Genomic DNA, 20,080 nt, shown 5'->3' on the forward strand with positions numbered 1-20,080 from the left:
TATATTCACTCAGAGCCTTAAGAAAGCTTGTGTTTTTGCAATGTCAAGTCATTTTTATTTATGTAGACCAATATCACAAATCACAATTTGCCTCAAGGAGCTTTACAATCTGTACAGCACACAGCACCCTCTGTCCTTGGACCCTCGCTTAATAAACTATCCAAGAAAACATTTAACAGGCAAGAAAAAGGAAAATGCCTCAGGAAGAGCAACAGAGGAGGGATCCCTCTTCCTGTACAGAGTAGACCAACATCATAAAGTGACAAAAATGATACAAAGAATGTGAACATATTTGAAAAAGATGGATCCAGGAGGATGTCAATCAGCTTCCAGGTGTCGCCAAACAGCTGGAGCCTGAGCCGTATGACCTCTTCACCATGTATCCTGGAGAGAGGACAGGCTACATAAACACACAAGAAGCACAACTAAAGCACATCATTCACACAGAAAGGAGAAGCAACTGACTTATCCTGATATCGCTTTAAGCCGAAAGATATATCTTTCAGCTTTTAAACATAATGAATTAATGATGCTGTTCAATTAATTACAGTAAACCTTACAGCAACAGATAACAACACATCCATACCAATAGACACTGTTCATCAAGATCTCCATTGATTTTATCCTTCAGCTGATGTGACCTCAATTGATTTCCACATGGCCCATGCAGTAAATACTGTAGGGTTTTTTTGGAAGATTGTACTGTGCATTTGATGTGTTTTTGCCTTGAAGGAATACTTCACCCCCTAAATGACCATCTGTACATCAATTACTCTGCCCTTGTTACGTCAAATTACTGAAGAAAACCTTTTCTCGCATGCCTCAACAATGAAAGAAGAATCCAGAAACAAAGATAATTGACTGATGAATTGGAGTAAAATGGAGCTGCTGGTCTACTGCTGCCTCGATCGGTTGCTTGTTTGTGTCAGTAGCCCTTTCTACACAGAGATCTCACTAAAGAGCCACTACGAAGTCCCTTCTTCATACCACCTTACATTTTTCACACAGAACCAAACGATGGCGGCAGCATGCCACTTCAGTGTGTGATTTTAGACAACATGCCAGCAGGTTGGAATCATAAGAGGCATGATGTGTAACAAAACAGCGTCAGCCTCTAGTGTGGTGCATAACATACATGTTGCAGTGCTTTAAATGATAACAATGGCTTAACATGGCAATAACAATCATTTACCGTCAATGTTATATGGCGTCTGATTTCGTCCTCTGCTTGGAGCTTAAGTAGCTTTTGAACCTCATGGTTTTCCTGATTTGTGGACATTTTTCAGCCGCTGTTCTTCTATTAGTTAGCTGCTAACAGCTACTTTTTTTTTTTTTTGTTAAAGATTATTTTTGGGCTTTTTGCCTTTAATTGACAGGACAGTGTGAAATGGGGAGAGAGAGAGAGTGGGGGGATGACATGCAGCAAAGGGTTGCAAGCCGGAATCGAACCCGCAACCGCTGCAGCGAAGCATCGCCTCCGTACATGGGGCGCCGGCACTATCCACTACGCTACCGACGCCCCTAACAGCTACTTTTTAAAGTAGTACACACCCATGCTGCCCATGATCCCGTTCTGCCGGCTGTCCCAATTATACAGACATCATTTCAGCGCTATTACTACTGCCATCTCAGGCTTAAAGGCAAGACAGCTCTGTCCCCCCATTCAGCGATTGTACCTTTTATACAGGAGGGCAAGATGGCATAATGGCGTGGAATTTCTGCCTTGCAGAGGAAGTGTAAAAGGGGCTATTTTGTGAATTCAAACCAACCCTCTACAAAACCAAAGTCACACAATGACATAAACAAACTAACACATTCAGGCAACCATAGACCAGCAGCTCCTGTGCTCAGCAAGGTAAAATTACTGTTTTTGTCAGTACGGGTCTGGCCTTGAAGAGAGCGTGGATAAGTTTCACCCTTAGTTTAGTTCCCTGTCATAAAAAGCTGTCTGTGGGAAGAACTGAGCATTCAACTGGATAAATGAGACTTGGATTATGCTGCACGGGTTGTGTGAGAGTCTGTAAAGTGATGTTCTGATAAAGTTTTGCTGCTCTTAAATGTGGTCACCTGTGACTTAAATTCATTTTTGGATTCTTCTCATTTTTGAGGCATGCAAGAAAAACAGAAAACATGAAACAAATAGTCGTTAGGGGGATGAAGCATTCCTTTAATCACCAGATATGTGGAGTTTTCAGATCAGCAGCACTGGCAGAAATCAAAAAAGATATTTTCTAACACATTGTGTTGTGCTTCAGTGAACTGATGCAACTGATTTAATGAGTATTAGTGTTAATATGCAGGAGGTGTTATATTATTTTCAGGACGAGCCACCATTCAGCGCTGCCAGTGAAGCGCCTGTGGCAGTTTCTGGTCAAGCAGGAAGAAGTGCAAGAGACTTTCATTAGGAATATCTTCACCAAGAAACGGGACCCAAATGAGGTACACACGAATGAGTTTAAACTATGCCAACCCACTGCATGATCTGCCTCCATGTTGCACAGCTAGCACATATTAATTGTCACAGAATAACACCTTAACTATTTGCTATGATTAAATCCAAATCTCTGTAATTAGCTCCAGGCAAAGTGCATCATTATTGCTTTTACATCCCTGTTGTGCTTTTTTTGTTCTGCATGCTAAACACATGTATATTACTGCCTCCAGTTGCATGTTGATGCTAATTCCAATAATTACACCCTGTATGATTAACCACACAATAATTCAGTTCCTGTGTGTTGACTGCATGGTTCATCACTGGTTGTTGTTGTATGTTGTGTGTTTTGTGCGTGTGTGTGACCACCCTTTGCTGCTTCCCCAATCATTAAAGTCGGGTGAGGACCAGCCTGACAATATGAAATGTTCAGGGATGGAGGAGACAGGAAACAATCAGGTACAGCTGCTTCAGATCAATTGTAACTTTTTACTGGGGCGGGATGGGCTTGGTGCCAAATCTCAGTACCAACCAAACTGTGTCTGTCTCTTAAGAGCATCTTCAGTTTTTTCCAACCTGGAGCCTATTTTCCCATGGTTTTGTGTCTAAGTGACTAATGGGAGCAACAGTTTTTGGAATTGAGAGAGAGGGCTGCAGTGTAATCCCTGCGGGTAGTTATGCACTGTCAATGTACATCCGCTAAAAGTGCTTGTTTTTAACACTGACAGGCTCAGATTGTTACTGTAAGTGTCTGATAACTTACTGAAAGGATCCCTACACAGAAAGACCTTTTTGTTATATTAATGAACAGTTATTATAGCCTGTATTGAGTGGGTATATTTATACATCTGACTGGGTGAATTAAGGGGTTTATTACAGGCAAACCAGAGTTGATTGTTGGAACATTCAAAGATGAACCAAGACGGCTTTTCTGAGGTTTATTTTATTTCTATCGACTTTGAATTAAGTGTGTTTACGATGTGGAAATTGTTGTTTTATCAGATAGAGTCTAGTGGGTTTGGTGAGTTAAGGGCTGTTTCTGGTTAAACAAAAAGGACCTTACTTCTGAACAAGAAGGTCTTTCTCCGTAGAGATCCTTTTCATAATGTTGTCGGACACTTAAAATAACAATGTCAGCCCGTCAGCAGCACAAACAAGCACTTCCAGTGGACATAAATTGACATTGCTCAATTGCCCGAGTGATGATATGCAGCCTGTCTCACTGCTGCTGGCTGCAGCCCTCTCGCTCAATACTGGACCAATTTTAAAAAATGTTGTGTCCATTAGTCACTTAGACACAAACACATAAAAAATGGGGTCCAGGTTAAAAGATATCAATGTTACTCTTCTAAAGTTTAAAGTATCGGCACTGATATTTGGGGGGGGGGGGGGGATAAAACAATACCCAGCCCTAGAGGTGGGACAGACATTTTTGTGATGGAGTCCTGGGGATTATAATCCTGAAAATTGGATATTTTATAAGTAAAAAACCAAGCCATTTTTCTAGTACATCATTAAAAAAACATACCTTTAATCTCTCACATTGGGCTGCAGAAAATACTTTCAGGCTAATTTGGTCACTGTTGACAAAAAGAACAATTGGTCACTCAGTTTACCAGTGTGCTTTACAGCATGTGATAGACTAGAGCATCACTGGTGTTAGTATCACATCAAAATCAAGTTTGGTTCACTGTGGAAGCTAAAACTGTAATTGGGATTTTTGCTCGGATTAATTATGCATCCCTGCTCTGAACAAAAATGTGTGATATTTTGATTATTAACAGCAGTACTTCTGATTTGTCAAGACCCATGAGTGTGCAGCATCGTACTCTGTGCAGATGTTGTGAAACCTTATGAAACATTCTTCACATCACCATACTGTAGTGTGGGCGGTGCTAACTCCATCACTGATTAAACATGCACATCATGTGCCTTGTTTTTGCCTCCTACAGTAGAATAGTAAATGTGGCCTGTCACATGTAATCTGAGAAACATAAAATTTATGATCTTGACAGAATTACAGTACGTATATTTTCTGGGCCATGAACTCTGAATGTTCCTGTCAGTGTTTTGATATTAATCTTGCATTTAGCTGTCTAAATATTCATGTGAATGTGAACCATGATTCTCAAATTGTACTGTACATTGATGCTTCATAGAGGTTTCTAATCTCCTGGCGCTCGCTGTGCAAGCTGCCACGTTGTAGCTACTCCATTTGGCTTAGTGTTAATTAACCCAGTCTCTCAGAGGAAAAGCTATGAAGCTGAATAGCTTCTGATTAATGGGCCCAACACTGTCGCAGTGAATCTACGCCCCACAGGGATTATGTGCTCCACCAAAATGGCAAACCACCATATTTAGATTTCTGCAAGTCAAGTTTTACTTTATTCTTCCTGACAGAAAAAGATGTGGTCTTTTCCCCTTGAATAAATGCTTTAAAGACTTTAATTCAATCTCATGCTCAAAGGATGCCCGTCTCATTTTGAGTAACATCAAAATGTTATATCTCCATACAATATGCATAGATACAGTATACACTACTCCGCTACTGCATACATCCCATAGGACCTCTATGGTACAGTGTGTGCTTGTTCTCATTGCTCAAGAGTTGTTACGCTGATGCTATCTAATGGCACTAACCCCGTTATGTTGTCAACAGGGTGGCCTGATGTGCCCTCTCCTAATCTCTACAGTCAAGACAAACGAACACATAACAGAGTAGACATATTACACAGTGTAGAAACCAAACAGAAGGCTTTGCTGGAGCTATGGCTCTGTTCTAACATCCACTCTGTTGTCTCCTACAACAGATAATTCGACACTTCATTTATCAACCCCTCTCATGGATCTTGTCAGGTCATTGGTTCTGTAGCATGAAGGGAAATGTACTGTATCTGAAGTTATGGCTGTTATTTGTCTGCTCAAATTGTTTACCAAAGTTTCAACGATAATGATTGAATCTCCGTGGTTGTGATTTGTGTGTGTGTGCGTGCGTGTGTGTTCCTCTGTGCAGACTGAGTCAGATCTGGGCTCCCCCGGCGGAAAAGCACGCATCATCCACAAGGAATCTGACATCATCACGGCCTTTGCCATCAACAAGGTACAACTCATTTACACTGAACAATGCAAAATACTGTGAGAAAAGAATAGTGTGTTTATAACTAAGGACTTTATTGGTCAATGCTAGCCTTTTTTATTTAAACTCCAGAATGTCCACCTGTAGTATAATGCATATAATTCTGTCTGTTCAGAAACTATAATTAGTCAGTACTCTGCCGGGTTAAACGATAACGTTTTTTTTTTACTTGCCTCTATTCAAATTGTTTTTTCTTTTAGCAGTTACCAAATAACAACAAAGACTAAAGTCAATTGTCATAAAAAAATGACCCCGTTTTGTCTGCCTTTAAAATTATGTGTTCAATTCTCGATTGGCAAACAAGTTAGATTTAGCTGCCCGACGGGACATTTTACTTACCATGGACAATCAGGCAATCATTATTGGTGGCCCTGCTATGGAAGCCAGTGCGGTAAATTCTGTATTAAAGTTAATTTAGTTTTTTATGTTAGATTTTCCAACCTCTCCTGTATCTGTTGGAAAACTGCTGTCAAACAAAACCTGAGGAGCAAAAATAAAATGTTAGAGTTGTTTATTGTGAAACACTCGTGGCTATGAATCTTGCTTTAGAGACTTTCTTTGAAAACATTTTAAAGCTGCTTTTATCAATATTTTTTATATTGAAGTATTAATTTTATTGATTTTGTCTTGCTTTGGTTTGGCATTACTGTTAGGCTTTCACATTGCTTTGTTTATCACGGTACTTTGTAAACTCTGTTTTGAAATCTGCTATTAAAGTGCAGTCCTGATTATTATTAATAACCGTGCGTCAAATGTCTGTACCAATTATGAAAGAGGTCGCTTTTCGTGATGAACCATCTGAAAATAATCACCCATCTCTGCAGTCTTTCTCTAAGCTTTGAGGGGCGATTTAGTGTCTTTTGACTATTGATTTGTATTGAGTTTTTTTTGTTTCTTTTTGTTTTGGCGTGTAGCATTGATGTCTTACCGCTCTCATGAAACCCGTTTTTAGCCACAGCTGTTATTAGTGGGAAAAAAACTGTTATAAACCCACTGACCGTACCCCACCTGCCCTCCACCAAGCAGCTGAAAGATAAAGTTAGCAACAAGCTTTTGAACGTAGCCGAGCATTTAGCAGCTAGGGAGGTCAGATATTTTCCTCAGGAGTCTGTGGAGACTAAAAACACAACTAAAAGCAAGCAGACTGAATACTGGGCAAGCCAGAAACACAATATAAATATTAATGTTGCTCTGTGCTTGCTTGATGTGTAAATAGGCAACATTTGCCATTTTAATTTCATAAGGTGATAATGCGTCACTGCGTATCCCTAACTGACAAAACAAAATCAGTAAGTACTGATGTAAGTAGTTTTAGCCCGGCAGTGCATGGAAACAGTGCTTTCTCATATGGTAAAATAGATGAGCCGCTAGCCAGATGAAAGTAAACTTAGTCTGAAAATGAAGTTTCAAACTGTGGTGGATTCAAGTTAAAATTTTATGAACCTGAATTCACTTTGACCAACAGATTCAGACACACACATTTTAAATTTAAAACAAATATCAAGTTCTTCTGGCCAGTGGCACAACTCCTACGCCACATCCTCACCCCTTTGATGTTGATGAGCCTGTGTTTTCTTTGTTTGATATCGGAAGAGGTTCACACTGTGCATTGTAGCTGTTTATTTAAAGGGAGGCAGTGGTGCTGGTGATCAAAGGAAGGTGCACCGCAGGTCATCATTAAAAGCAGAGAGTTGGATGGTTTTGTGACCTCAGGCAGAATAGTCTTTGAAAAAGTCTTTGTCTCACTCTTGTGGACCTTCTAACTTCTAGCCTCACCCTGTTTTCCTCACCCTCACCCTTTCTGTCACACGCCTTTCCCCACTTCCTGTCTCTCTCCGTCTCCCAGGCAAATCGTAATTGTTTAGTCATGGCCTCCACCCATGACATTCAGGAGTTAGATGTGTCATCCATCTTGGCCACACAGATCTTGACATGGATCGATGACGATGACGTTGAAGCCAAAGGGTAAGAGAGCAATCTGTGTGTGTATCTTTGTGTGTGTGTGTGTGTGTGTGTGTGTGTGTGTGTGTGTGTGTGTGTGTGTGTGTGTGTGTGTGCATACTGTACTTGTGAGGGTTCATCCAGAGTAACACCAACTCACTTTTCACCCTCATACCAGCAGCTAAATGGCGTGTGGGAGTGGGGCAATGTGATTGGCTCAGTAATGACTGTGTAGGTGGTGTGTATGCATCTGCAGTGTGTGTCTATGTTTGGATGTGTGGCATAATTTACATGTATTTCTGTATGGCAGCTCCTTTGTGAGATATTATCATATTTCAGAGCAGGGTCACTTTCTGTCAGTATATGTTACTATTGTCCTGCATCCCTGTTATGTTTTATTTTTGCTCTATAAATGCACACAGTGCTAACAAAAATGGTTTTCTTATAAACAAGATAATTACAGCTGGCTATTTTTCTCTTCTAAGGATTAATAATCTGAAATTGCATTCTTAAATCTTGAAGTGTTTCCTGCTCATCTTGTTTCAAATCTATCTCTGAACTAAAACCGAAGAGATGACTGAGATTTTCATTTCTAGCTAACGTTATCTTTATAAGCATGAATATTTACAACGTGGTTGAGTATCCACGCTCACTTATGCACCAAACACCGAGGCAGATTCCCTGTATGTGAAAACCTAGTGTCAAAAAAAAACTGTTTCTAATTTCTGATCATTATTCTGTCTCTGTAGTGTTGGTGATGACTTCCTGGTGGTCCACACACGCGATGACTTTGCCGCCCTCCACGGCACCACACCGTACACTCACAGTAGCCCCGGTACACCCATCAACATGCCGTGGCTGGGAGGAGTGCAGACAGGCCGGGGTGCAGCTGTGGTGAGATCTAAACCTAAAGTTGTATGTGATTATTTTACCTGAGCCATTTGTTTTCCCCACCTGTCCTCTCCTGCTTTATTGAGTTGTTTTTTTTATATCTGTCTTCGAGCCGTGCTAGTTGTTTTGCATGTTTTTAGCCATTAACTGCTTAGACTTTACACAGCTGACTATTTTACAAGGCCGTACAACTTTGCATCCTTAGTATGCTGGCCCACACTCACCTACAGTTTAGCTCTGATACAGTCTGTACAACATAGTGGCGTGTTTCAGTAGGATAGAGGTGATGAGAGGCATTTAGTCAGTCAACAGAAAATGAATCAGCAGTTATTTTGGTAAGAGTTCAAAGGAGATCAAAGTCAAGCAGAAAGGCCAAATGTTCCCTGATTCCAGCAGTGATTGTTTGCTCCCTTTTTTTGTCTAAAATAACAGTACACTGAATGTCTTTGATTTGGGACTGTTGTTCTGAGCATTTTAAACTCACCCAGGACTAAAACAAAATTATTGACTTTTAAATTTTGTTATGACATATTATAGATCAAACAATGTTTTGATGAATTGAAGAAATAATCAGCATATTAATCATGATAGAAAATAACTCACTTGCAGCCCTGTTTTTGGGGGGAAGCCGTTATTTCATTTAATCTTTGTACAGTATGAAAATACCCCTTTACAAGGTGTTGAAACTTGCTTGGGATAGTTAATCTGTCACAATGAACATTGTCCTCCAACCACATAAAGTGCTTTTACACTACATGCCACATTTACCCATTTACACACACATGCATACACTGGTGGCGGAGGCTACCGTACATGTGCCACCTACTCATCAGTTGCAGCTCTTCATAATTGGACACAATGTGAACAAACGAGCAAGCAAACATCAGATTCATTCAGTGCTTCCCAATGAAGATATCGTAACCTGCTCCAACACTAAGCAACATGCCGCGTGTTTGAACAAGTGCTCACCCTGGCTCTGTACTGGTGAAGCTTCGTGCACCTCCAACCTGTTTTCAGAGCTTTAGCAAGCCTTTACTTAGGGTTGCTCAGGGCTCAGTAGGCTCTCTGTATGTTGTTGTGGCTTGCAGTATATCTGGCCACTTTTTCGGGCTTCATTCGCCACAGTTCACTCTGTTGTATGTTAGAAAGAGGTGTCAGTTATTCACACACACTCACACAGTGACAGCACAGCCATTGAGGTTAATTTAGTGTTCAATATCTTGCCCAAGGACATTTCAACATGCTGACTTGAGGATTCAAGGGATGAACTGCCGAACTTCCACTTAGTGGATGCCCCGTTTTATTCCCTACTGCTGTTTTGATTTTTATTGTTCTCATATATTTTTATAATTTTTAAATTAGGATGTTTCCTGCATTAAAAAGATTGTTGTTCAGGTTGATGGAACATCTCTAAATGTCTGAGTATTAAAACAGTGACTTTTGGAAATGCATTACCAGGAGGTGATAAACTGAAGCTGGCTGAAATTGTCTGAAAGTTTGGAAATGAATCCACCCATTAATTTGGTTTTGGTTAATCATGGTGAGCTGTAGTATCAAGTTAAGACAGTTTGCAGTTTAACTAAACTTCAAAAACCAGCGTATTTACAGTGATGATTGCCACGTGGGTTTGGTATACTCTTCGCTGTTTTTCTGGGATTATTTGATGCTGTTTGTTGCTCTGGATCTGCCCTTCTTGGTACTCAAAGCAAAATCCTCAAAGCAGTTTAAATGACTTTAATTAATAATTCATCTTTGGGCTCAGTTTGCCACAAGCGTCATGGCTGCTAACATTAGCTCCCCTCATTGATTTACAAAGGAGCAAAGATGTTGCTGACTGCTACAGCTTGTGATCCACCAAACCTCCATCATTTTATGCCATTTTTAAAATGAGAAAAGTCTGTAAAAGCTGTTGTACTGATCAGAGAAACTTGGCGTCAGTAGTGGGGAGATAGATCTTATTCTGGTGGTAGCAGTGTCTTTGAATCGAGTCACTTATGAGTCATGTTTTGTTGATATTAACCAGCTCGCTCGTTGCTCTTGATATGCAGACTGGACAGTAAGAGCCACTCTGCATCGTAATTATTTTACCAACCAGTCAGGCAGTGTGCTCAAGGTTGGAGCAGAATACATTTGGAGACAATAATAAATAAAGTCCTTGGCAGACGTTACTGTTAATGTCTGCCTCTCCCGGCCACCAGTCATAATACAGGACAGGAAATGGTAACTGAGCTGCAGTATATTAAGACAATTTATGCTACATGCTGATACAACAACCATCCATTTATGCTGTAACTTAAATACAGCATTAAATATGTGCTTTGGCATGATGATTAAGATTAGCATTTTCTTGACCTTTAGGGATTTTAACTACAGATGAGGCTTTTTGAGACGTGCACCTCGTTACATAAATGTTGTGGCACTTTTAACATTTACATAAAAGTTAATGGGGGTCCATTAGTAAAAAGCCATTAGTTTAACAGATAGAGGAAGCAGCGTTGAATGTATTCCATGTGTGAAAAAGGCTGGAGAATAGTATAATATAATTTAACTTTGTACCATAACATAGCCGTGTACTTCTCCCTATTGTAAAAGAACTAGTGCAGTTTCCATTTAACACATGCATGTTCAGAACGTGCCGATTGCTTAATCTGTGGTACGTTGCCGCTTGCACCTTTCTCGAGAACCACTCATACAAACAACTTCACACTCAACACTACACTGCTTTGGGTCCTTAGCAATACATCTGCCATGAAATAACTGCATCACACACCTAAGCCACAGCTACTCACAGTCAGAAACTTTGGTGATATACACTTTGAATCAAGAGGGAAAACACTAGGAACAACTTTACCATTAGGCAAGGTAGGCAACTGCCCAGGGCCCCCAACAGATACTGATTTATTTTAGTGTTTGCATGTGAAACATATTGGCTTATGTTACTATTTTAACTCCTTGTTCCCCCAAATAATACGCAAAGGCCTCCCAGAGCACTTAAAAAAGATGTGCAACTCTACAATATACAACTTACTATAGAGGGAAACATTGTACAGCCACATTTACCTCACAGAAATGTGACTGGTTTCATTGCAGATTCAGATTTTACTCACAAAATAAAACATGTATATTTGATGCATTATTATTCATTTAAGTATCCAGCATTATTTTAGAAGTAAAAGTTCCACTTAATTTAAGTACATGCTGATAATACCTCTCTTTCACTCTTTATTTGGAGGAAAAATTTGAATGCTTTTACTGTGAGGTATTTGTACCTTTTTAGTTAATAGTTTCACTTCAGAAAAAAAGTTCTGAGGTATTTCTTCTGCCACTGCTAATGGCCAGCACTCCCAGTTAGAGAAAGTAAGAGAAAGAGAGTAAAGAAAGATGCTTTTGCCTGGGACCCCAAAATCAATCCCTAAATAAATCCTTCAAGAACACACCCAAGTCCCAGCTCCTCACAGTCCAAAACGCTGGTGAAATACAGCAAGGGTATTAATTTCCAAATTATTTATCAGTTGCTTTGACATAACCACTGTAGTGATAAAATAGAGCATGGATTTTATTAGCGGGTATTTCCTGGTGGTAACATTAGTAGTGTTAGAAGTTAGTAATGGCAGAGTGGTGCTGTTCCTGCAGGCTATCTTTGATTCCAGAGAAGTGAAGAAGAGTTAAGCTGTAACTTTAGTATATCTAACATCCAGCAGTAAAAGTAAACTGCAGTCAGTGAGCTGTGGCTGGCCCGCTGTGGACGACATGCTCGACTCAGTCTGCCTAGCCAGTGACTCCAGGAAAGTGAAGAAGAGCTCAGTTGTAAAATCAGTATATCCAGCATCTGTACTGCAGTCAGTAAGCTGCAGCCGGCCAGCTGCTGACATGCCCCACTCCACAGCGCCCTGAAGCCCCCAACCCTGAACAGAGTGCTGTTCACATGTTCATTCAAAGTTCATTAATAATGAATGTGTCGTGTTTCCAAACTGCACAAAATTTGACAGTGCACGCCTCGAGTGAGCAGCAATACACTCGCTAAATGTGAGGTAGATTGGATGAATGGTTCCCAAGATGTGCAAAGGACACACACACACACACACACACACACACACACATACACAGTTAGATTTACCGTAATGATGTTCTGCATTGTTTTTAACAAATGTTGGTCTACTAAACTTCGCCTCCTCATCATCTCCACCTCTCTTCTCCCAGATGATCAAGAGAAATATCAACAATGTGAGAAGGATGACCTCCCATCCCACACTGCCTTACTGTAAGTACAACTCCCGATATGTCTGTCAGTAGATTAGAAGAGTATCTCCAGACATCATTTTTCTCGTGTTAAAAAAGAGCCTTCAGGGGACGATTACATCACCAAAAAGTTTCTCACATGTAGATATTTAACAAGTGTCAACGTTTTTTTTCTCTACTGGTCCCAGTGCTGCTGTTGATTTAGAAAGGGCTGAGCGAGTCCTACTTGTTACAACTTTGTATTTTCCAGTCAAACTGCAAAGTGGGGATTCAGTTGTGAAGTGTTTCAGTGGAATAATTCCCAGCAGGCCGCAAGAATTGCTGTTGAAGTGTGTGTGTGTGTGTGTGTGTGTGTGTGTGTGTGTAATAAACCATTTGCTTCATCAATAATAAAATAGATGATTTTAGTAACAAAGAAAAGCCAAAACCTCATGTTGGGACAAGAATGCTCGTCGAGATGCCCTGGGAAATGAGCTGATGGCACATTTTATCTTGTTTTTTTCCTGTTTTCCAGACCTGACGGGAGCTCAGGATGGTAGCGTCAGGATGTTTGAGTGGGGTCACTCCCAGCAGATCATCTGCTTCAGAAGTCCAGGCAACTCCAGAGTCACCAGAATACGATTCAATCACCAGGGAAACAAGGTGACAAAGTCAAACATGCACGCTTATATCGAGTATATCGAACACTTAACTACCTCCATCAAGATGTCAAACTATTCTTAGCTTTGGAACATAACTGCATTGTGATGTGAGGCTGTCAGATTCAGCAACATTTTCACACTTTGCCATGCAGGCACGAACCACAGTGGGGAGTTTGGCTTCAGCACATTTTGTTCTTCAGCTGAGTGATTCAACTGCTCTGAACTCAGGCACTTGCCTCAAGCTAATAACTCTCTCAGATGGTGCCTCTCCTGTGCCAGTACCATCTTATCTGCCTGTTCTGGCCAAAAGAGTGAAATATGCTTTAAAAAAAACATTAAAAAAATAAATTGGAAAGAGAGGACTAGCAGAGCGCTTGATGTTAGTTATGTAAGTGGTGCTTGAACTTATGAGGCTGTTGACGTGTTTTGGAGGATAATTTGAGAACAATCCAAATCACCAGACGGGAGAGAAGGTTCTCAATGGGAGCGCAAAAACGGGAGGAGCACCCAACAATATGTTTTTGTCTGTCTGATGTAAAGCAAATACTAATTTTAACTTCATATCAGCAAAGTCTAATATCTGCCCTCTGAATTTTTTGTGCAGTTCGGTATCGTCGATGCTGACGGAGGTTTGAGTCTCTGGCAGACCAACACAAGTGGGAATGCACCCAAACCATACCTGGTGAGAAACTCACCGAGACGATCAATGTGCCGCCTTTTCTTTCCCCGACATGTTTGTTTTTAGTTTTGTCTGTCTAGACGTTCTCAGTGTCCTCGCGCTTTCTCCCTGTCATTCTCATTTTTGTTTACTCCTCTCCCGCTTCTCTATTACTGTCACTGTTACTAACCGTCTCCTTTGTTTCTCTCCGCCAGACGTTGCAGTGCCACAACAAGACAGCTCACGACTTTGTCTTTGTGGGCTCCTCCTCCCTCATTGCCACTGCAGGTCTTTCAACAGACAACAGGTAGGAGAGTTGTGAGAAGAGTTGCGAGGAGAGTTGCGAGGAGAATTTCGTCTCCAGTCGTGACAAAAATTGTTCTCCCATTTGAATTCTGTTTTATGAGCTTCTAATTAAAAGCTGAATCTTTTCTGCTCGACTCCATTGTACTGTGGCCAACTGGGATAATGACATTGCCTTTGATAAAAATGCAAGACTGGAAACTAATTTGGTCACTTTTTGACTCCACAGGAACGTGTGTCTGTGGGACACTCTGGTGACTCCTGCGAACAGCTTGGTACATGGTAAGACGCAGCATAAGAAAAGCATTTGTTTTTATGACTCCGCGGTGGAGACAGCCGTGACTGGAGGCATAATGTTTTTGGGGTTGTCCATCTGTCCCATTCTCGTGAACGTGATATCTCAGGAACGCCTGGAGGGAATGTATTCAGATTTGGCAGAAACGTCCAGTTGGACTCGAGGATGAACTGATTAGAATTTGTGTGACCACACAAAACACGATTTGGCCATCATCAGCAGTCACATGCTTCATATGACAAAATATCACACAAATGTCTAATAGGAGAAAAGCATGAAGTGATGACATTTTATATCCAAAAGGGCGAGGCTCAACTCCACTGTGGCATCATAATGTTCTGCAAAAACACTTTTCTAACCAACACAGACAGCTGGTCAGACACTAATCTTGGTGTCCACTTTGAAACTGTGCTAATTATATAGATCATCTGTGCTGCAGGGTTGAAGATATGTGTGAAGCACTCAAGTTTTGAAATTTGTAGCTTCTATGCAACAACATCCATATTTGAAACAATGTGTGCTTAAATGGCTGTAACTTTGTGTTCTGTCCCTCTGGTAATCCACCACAAGCTCACTGGTTTTGCTGATATTGAGCTTCAGGCGACTGTCGTTACATCATGTCATGAAGCTCCCTATCAGTCCTCTGTGCTCCTCTAAAGCCTCGTTTCCACTAAGCAGTCCGCTTCAGTTAAGATGGTTAGTTGTTTGGTCACGAGGCAGCAAAAAGTCTGCTTGGACTTTGGAAAAGTCTGACAGGCACTTTTTCGCTATTTTCTGACATTTTATTAAAAGCAGTTAATCAATAAATGGAGAAAATAAGTGGCAGATTAATTGATTATTAATGCCAAGCAGTGTTTATGTACAAAATTTCAAATAAATTATACATCAAATATCAGAAGACAGAAAGAAAACAACTTTTTGGAGACATATTTTTGGGGCATTTTTCCCTTTATTAGAGTTTATCTGTAGTATAGAGCAGACAGTAAATTAGGGAAAGGATATAAGAGATGGTGGCGCCAGACAGGCATGATCAAATCAATTATTGGAGATATCATTTAATTAATCAAAAAAATGATTGTAGATTGAAGCCCTAAGTGGTATACATTTTTACCCTACATATTTCCTCCTCCCTCTTTCCACCAGTTTTATTTCCACTTTAAATGCTGCTCACAGTTCTGTCCCATTCCCTCTAACTAATCCGTCTTCCTCTCCTTGATACCTCATTCTTCTCCTTTGCTCCCTCCCCTCAGCTTTCTGCTGCCACGACTCTGGAGCCACCGTGCTCGCAATGGCTCCCAGGCAGCAGCTGCTTGTCACAGGTGGGAGGAAGGGCTGGATCAGCGTCCTCGAGCTCGCCCACAGGCACCAGCGTCAGAGCTTCCAGGCCCACGACTCGCCGGTCAAAGCACTGGCTGTCGATCCGACCGAGGACTGCTTTATCAGCGGATCAGCTGAGGGCAACATTAAGGTAGTTTCACTGGTTAATTAATGTAAAATTAACTGCATTTCTGTTGAATAAATATGACATTTTGGGAGGTATATTCCAGGAAGGTGGGGGGTCAGGGAGTCTGATATATTATTTTTTGAATATATGAATATTTATTAGCATTTGTTGATTGCTTTCAAGGTCAGCTGCAAGTGGTAACCAGACAGTTGTTTGAGAATCTCCTGGAAATGACCTTTTTCTCCTCAATTTTATGAGTTTCCGGAAACAGTAATTCTAAAAACTTGGATTTAGGAAAACAGTTTTGATTATTCCCTCAGCACAAGTTAACCTGTGCCTGACAGAACTGTCCTGCAGAGCGTTTGGTCCCCAGGTGGGAATGTTTCTCCCTCCACATCAACAATCACATGACGGTTGCATTTATCCGTTGAGACAGTGAGCCCCATCAAAGTCAATCCAAACCAATGTCACACTTATGATTAACCACCTGCTCAAGACAACAGTGTGACTGATGGAGACTAAAGTGAAAGGTGAAAGCAGGGTGACACAGGAAAAGGAGAGGGAAAGTGTTTTTAACTGAGCAGGCAGGAGATGTGACCGTCTTACATAATATATTTCCGGAGACAGCAGGTCTTTCATCTTTTTGACTTAAATATGTTGGCGAGGATCACACAGCTGTCACTCCAAGGATGAAGCCACTGCGTCACGCAGATGTACAAGAAATGGTGCAGTGCACATCTGCTTGAAATTCAAATGACTTTCATTCTGGGTGATTGCTCACAAAAACGTCCAAAAGCTGTGTGTGGTGTCACTCATCTGAAGCCATTAATTGTATAATGGCTGATTGAAAATTTAACATGGACGAGCTGAAAATTCATAAGCTTTTAAAGTGTTTGATGAGAGTCCATGGAAGTGGAAGATTAACTAATATGTACCGACATCAGTCTATGAAATACCTTATCAAATAATAACACTCCCAGACTGGGAATACCAATCAAACAATACAAGTTGCTCAGAGCTAATCATGGCTCTCTGTTTCTTACTGAAGATGTAAATCTTTAAAAACATATCACAAATTTATAGTTTCTTTTTTCAAAGGCTAAACCGCAGTAAATAGTTTATGTGTTAAGAACCATGGATCCAAACCAGTAAAATGTATATGTATAGAATTTATATATGTGTAGGCCTCAGTCAGACTTAGCATATGGTAGCAGCCTGGGGCGGCTTTTTGGAATTGACAGTGAAGCGTTTTTCTCGCTGCTTTTGAATTGCAAAGCACCTCACGCTTTTCCACTCGAAGAGTATATGTTTTGTGCATGAGCACCCTGAAAACCTTGGGCTGAAAGGTAGTTGCTGTAATTGGCCCTTTGCTAAGTCCCGCCCCTGGAGCAGATTGGCCAATCGTAATGTAGCATCAGGCCGGCTCAAACCAGGGTCCGACAACAACACAGCTGTGCTCCATTGACTCTAACGCTGTAATTTCAGATTTCCTTCATTTTCAGGCTGGTTTTGTGGATTTGGAGCTAAATGTTGTGCCTGGGGCACGTCGTATATTAATGATACTCATTACCTGGAGAGGTTGGAAAAAGATAAACGCTTCTTCCCTGTTCCAAAACCAAAATCAAACCCTGAAAAGTGTAGGGTTAGCTAGCTAGCTACTGAAGATATAGATACTGAATGTATACACATGCTGCTTTTGCTTTTTAATGATTATAACAGTGAAACAAAGACCGACCCTGCTGTACAGGAACCAGTGAAGGGAAGCAGGGAAACTTTGCTGATATTGAACCAGCTGTGCGTCATCGCATTATGCGCAGTTGAACGGCTCCCCGACAGCCTGACTGCTGGCAGTGGCACAGTGGCAAAGGCAAACACCGTTCACACTGCGATGCCACACAGCTGGTTCAGTATCAGCAAAGTTTCCCTTTATATTCATTGTCTTGTGTGGCGATCAGCAGTGATGTGGTGGTTCACTTTTACACTGTGATCTGTAGCCTATAGTTCAGCTTGAGCTTCTAACTATCTTTGTCTTTTTTTACCTGTTGTTGCTGCTGAGTCAGTTTGACATCCTGGATATATCCTTCAAACACAGACTGTAGACCCCTCTGTCTGCTTCTCTCTGGAATCACTCTTTCAGTTTTCCAACAATATGATAATATTTCTTCAGGGAGTGCAGTTAGTTACACTGTGGGCTCCATGTTTACTCTGACAGCTTGTCAGACCATCTCAAAGGGGCGGAGCGTAGCAGAAGGTCAATTAGGCTGGATGATTGATTTACAGCAGATTGTCAGACTGTCCCCGACTCATCCAAAAACAAGCCTTGAACCAACCATCATCCAGGCAAATCTCCTGGACGAGCTTAATCTAAATTTCTGTTTTTAAACATCATGTAGCTACTTCCTGAGCCTCAGGATTCTTCTAGCTAAAAAGTAAAAGGTTCACGAGGCCGATAAAACTAAACAAATTGGAGAGAAATTTTTCTGATTGCCTTCACACAAGTCGTGAACATACTCAACCTTCAAGAATAGAGAAAATTACTTCATCCTGATGTATTATTCAAACTGTCTTTCCAGCAGAGACAACGTTACGTAGCTCTGCTTACTCTCTCCCCCTCCTCGCTCTGTCACTGACTGTGAGAGCTGTCTATCTCTCTTTCCCTCGCTCACTCTTACCCATGCCTTCTTCTCATCTTCACTCTTTCTGTTCAGTTTTGTTGACATTTCTCTCTCCAGTCCTCTCCTTTTCATTGCAGCTGTCCCTCAGACCCTGCAGGCTACAAACTTCACCGAAGCTAACATGAATTCCTGATGTCCTCCCTTTCTCTCTGTCCTTCTCCTATCTTTCTTATTTTGTTGGTTAGAAAAATCACCCCAGTGCAAAGCTCTTTGGCTGAGGCTCACTGTTGCTGTCCTAACTAATGTTCATTAAGCATTAATTTAGAAATGCACCTGCTTTATAGGTACCTGGTTATACTGTCCACTAACTAAACATTAGTCCACATCTTCCAGCCAATCAGAATCAAGAATTTTCAGTGACAATGTTATAATTCATTGTAATCATTGAGGAATTAAATACATCAGGCCCTGTTAACACCTGGTATTAACATGCGTCCTGGGTGATCAGATCACAAGTGGGCAGCGCTAAGTGGAGTCTTCAATGCGTCTTGAGATCCGATCACTCAGACTATATTCTGAGGTTGTCTGGACTGCATATGGACACATTCTTTCAGCAGTGTGTATACTCGTGTGTCCTAGCCCACACTGAAGCTGATGTCAGCCTACTCAGCTGACGTCCTTGCTTTTAAGACTCCCTGCTGGGTAAGCAAACTTTCTGTCGTGGCTGTTACAGAGGTTAGAAGCAGAGCTGAGGGACCGTCTCCTTGGTTGCTCTCCTCCCATTGGATGTACAGTTCAACGTCTGCCCTGTCAGCACGAGCTAACACAGCAGCAGCTCTTCGATGAACCCAACAAATTCACACCAACACACTCTGTTTTAAACCTGTTAATGTTAGCTGTGTGATGCTAACATTTAGGCTTGTCACTGTGTGTGTGTTGTGGGTGACCAACTCTCCCCACCAGGCACAGAACTCGCACTCCCACAGCAGTAATCTCCAAGCAGCAGGGAAGTGGAGGGACAGCGGGTGCGCTGGCTTGTCTAATGATAAAATTTGGTCTTTGCAAATGTAAATTATGTACGTGGTTATTTGCATGTAGAGCGAGGAAGTGACATCTGATCACAAGTGATCACCTGAAACACATGTGGAGACGCATTCTACTACCAGGTGGGACCAGACAGACTTAAGCCCCGACACTTGCTGTGCCTTTTGATTGTTGCCAGTCAACCACACCATTACCTCCATACCCTAACCACCCTGTGTAATAATCTACTGTTTATTTATTTATTTATTTTACTTATTTCACAGTAGCTAGTTGCTAAAATGTTGAGGCAGAGGGTACTTGCTGTAGCTTTGGTTGAAGAGGAGAGGCTTTCAGTGAATAGTTTGTTGGACACAGGGAAACAGATCTGTGTGGGTACATGAGACCCTAAAAGAGAGCGTAGCTCACTAGGAGAACCATCAGCTGGTCCAGGAGCTTCGCCTCA

General features: G+C 41.3%; 1 protein-coding gene across 8 annotated transcripts in view; it reads left to right on the forward strand.

The window, feature by feature from the left end:
• The window catches only part of LOC126394719 (dmX-like protein 1), an 80,316-nt gene that overhangs the window by 55,882 nt on the left and 4,354 nt on the right, over positions 1 to 20,080 (forward strand). For 3 of the 8 annotated variants that reach the window (XM_050051723.1, XM_050051725.1, XM_050051730.1), the window contains exons 40-50: positions 2,322 to 2,439; positions 2,828 to 2,890; positions 5,445 to 5,531; positions 7,414 to 7,532; positions 8,258 to 8,423; positions 12,600 to 12,660; positions 13,153 to 13,280; positions 13,884 to 13,961; positions 14,153 to 14,244; positions 14,470 to 14,522; positions 15,786 to 16,003. In XM_050051723.1, the coding sequence (XP_049907680.1) occupies positions 2,322 to 2,439; positions 2,828 to 2,890; positions 5,445 to 5,531; positions 7,414 to 7,532; positions 8,258 to 8,423; positions 12,600 to 12,660; positions 13,153 to 13,280; positions 13,884 to 13,961; positions 14,153 to 14,244; positions 14,470 to 14,522; positions 15,786 to 16,003 (1,183 nt within the window). The remainder of the gene's footprint in view (positions 1 to 2,321; positions 2,440 to 2,827; positions 2,891 to 5,444; positions 5,532 to 7,413; positions 7,533 to 8,257; positions 8,424 to 12,599; positions 12,661 to 13,152; positions 13,281 to 13,883; positions 13,962 to 14,152; positions 14,245 to 14,469; positions 14,523 to 15,785; positions 16,004 to 20,080) is intronic. The other 5 variants (XM_050051726.1, XM_050051727.1, XM_050051729.1 and 2 more) reach the window with 3 other exon arrangements.

This window comes from Epinephelus moara, chromosome 8, assembly GCF_006386435.1.
Source record: "Epinephelus moara isolate mb chromosome 8, YSFRI_EMoa_1.0, whole genome shotgun sequence".
NCBI lineage: Eukaryota > Metazoa > Chordata > Actinopteri > Perciformes > Serranidae > Epinephelus > Epinephelus moara.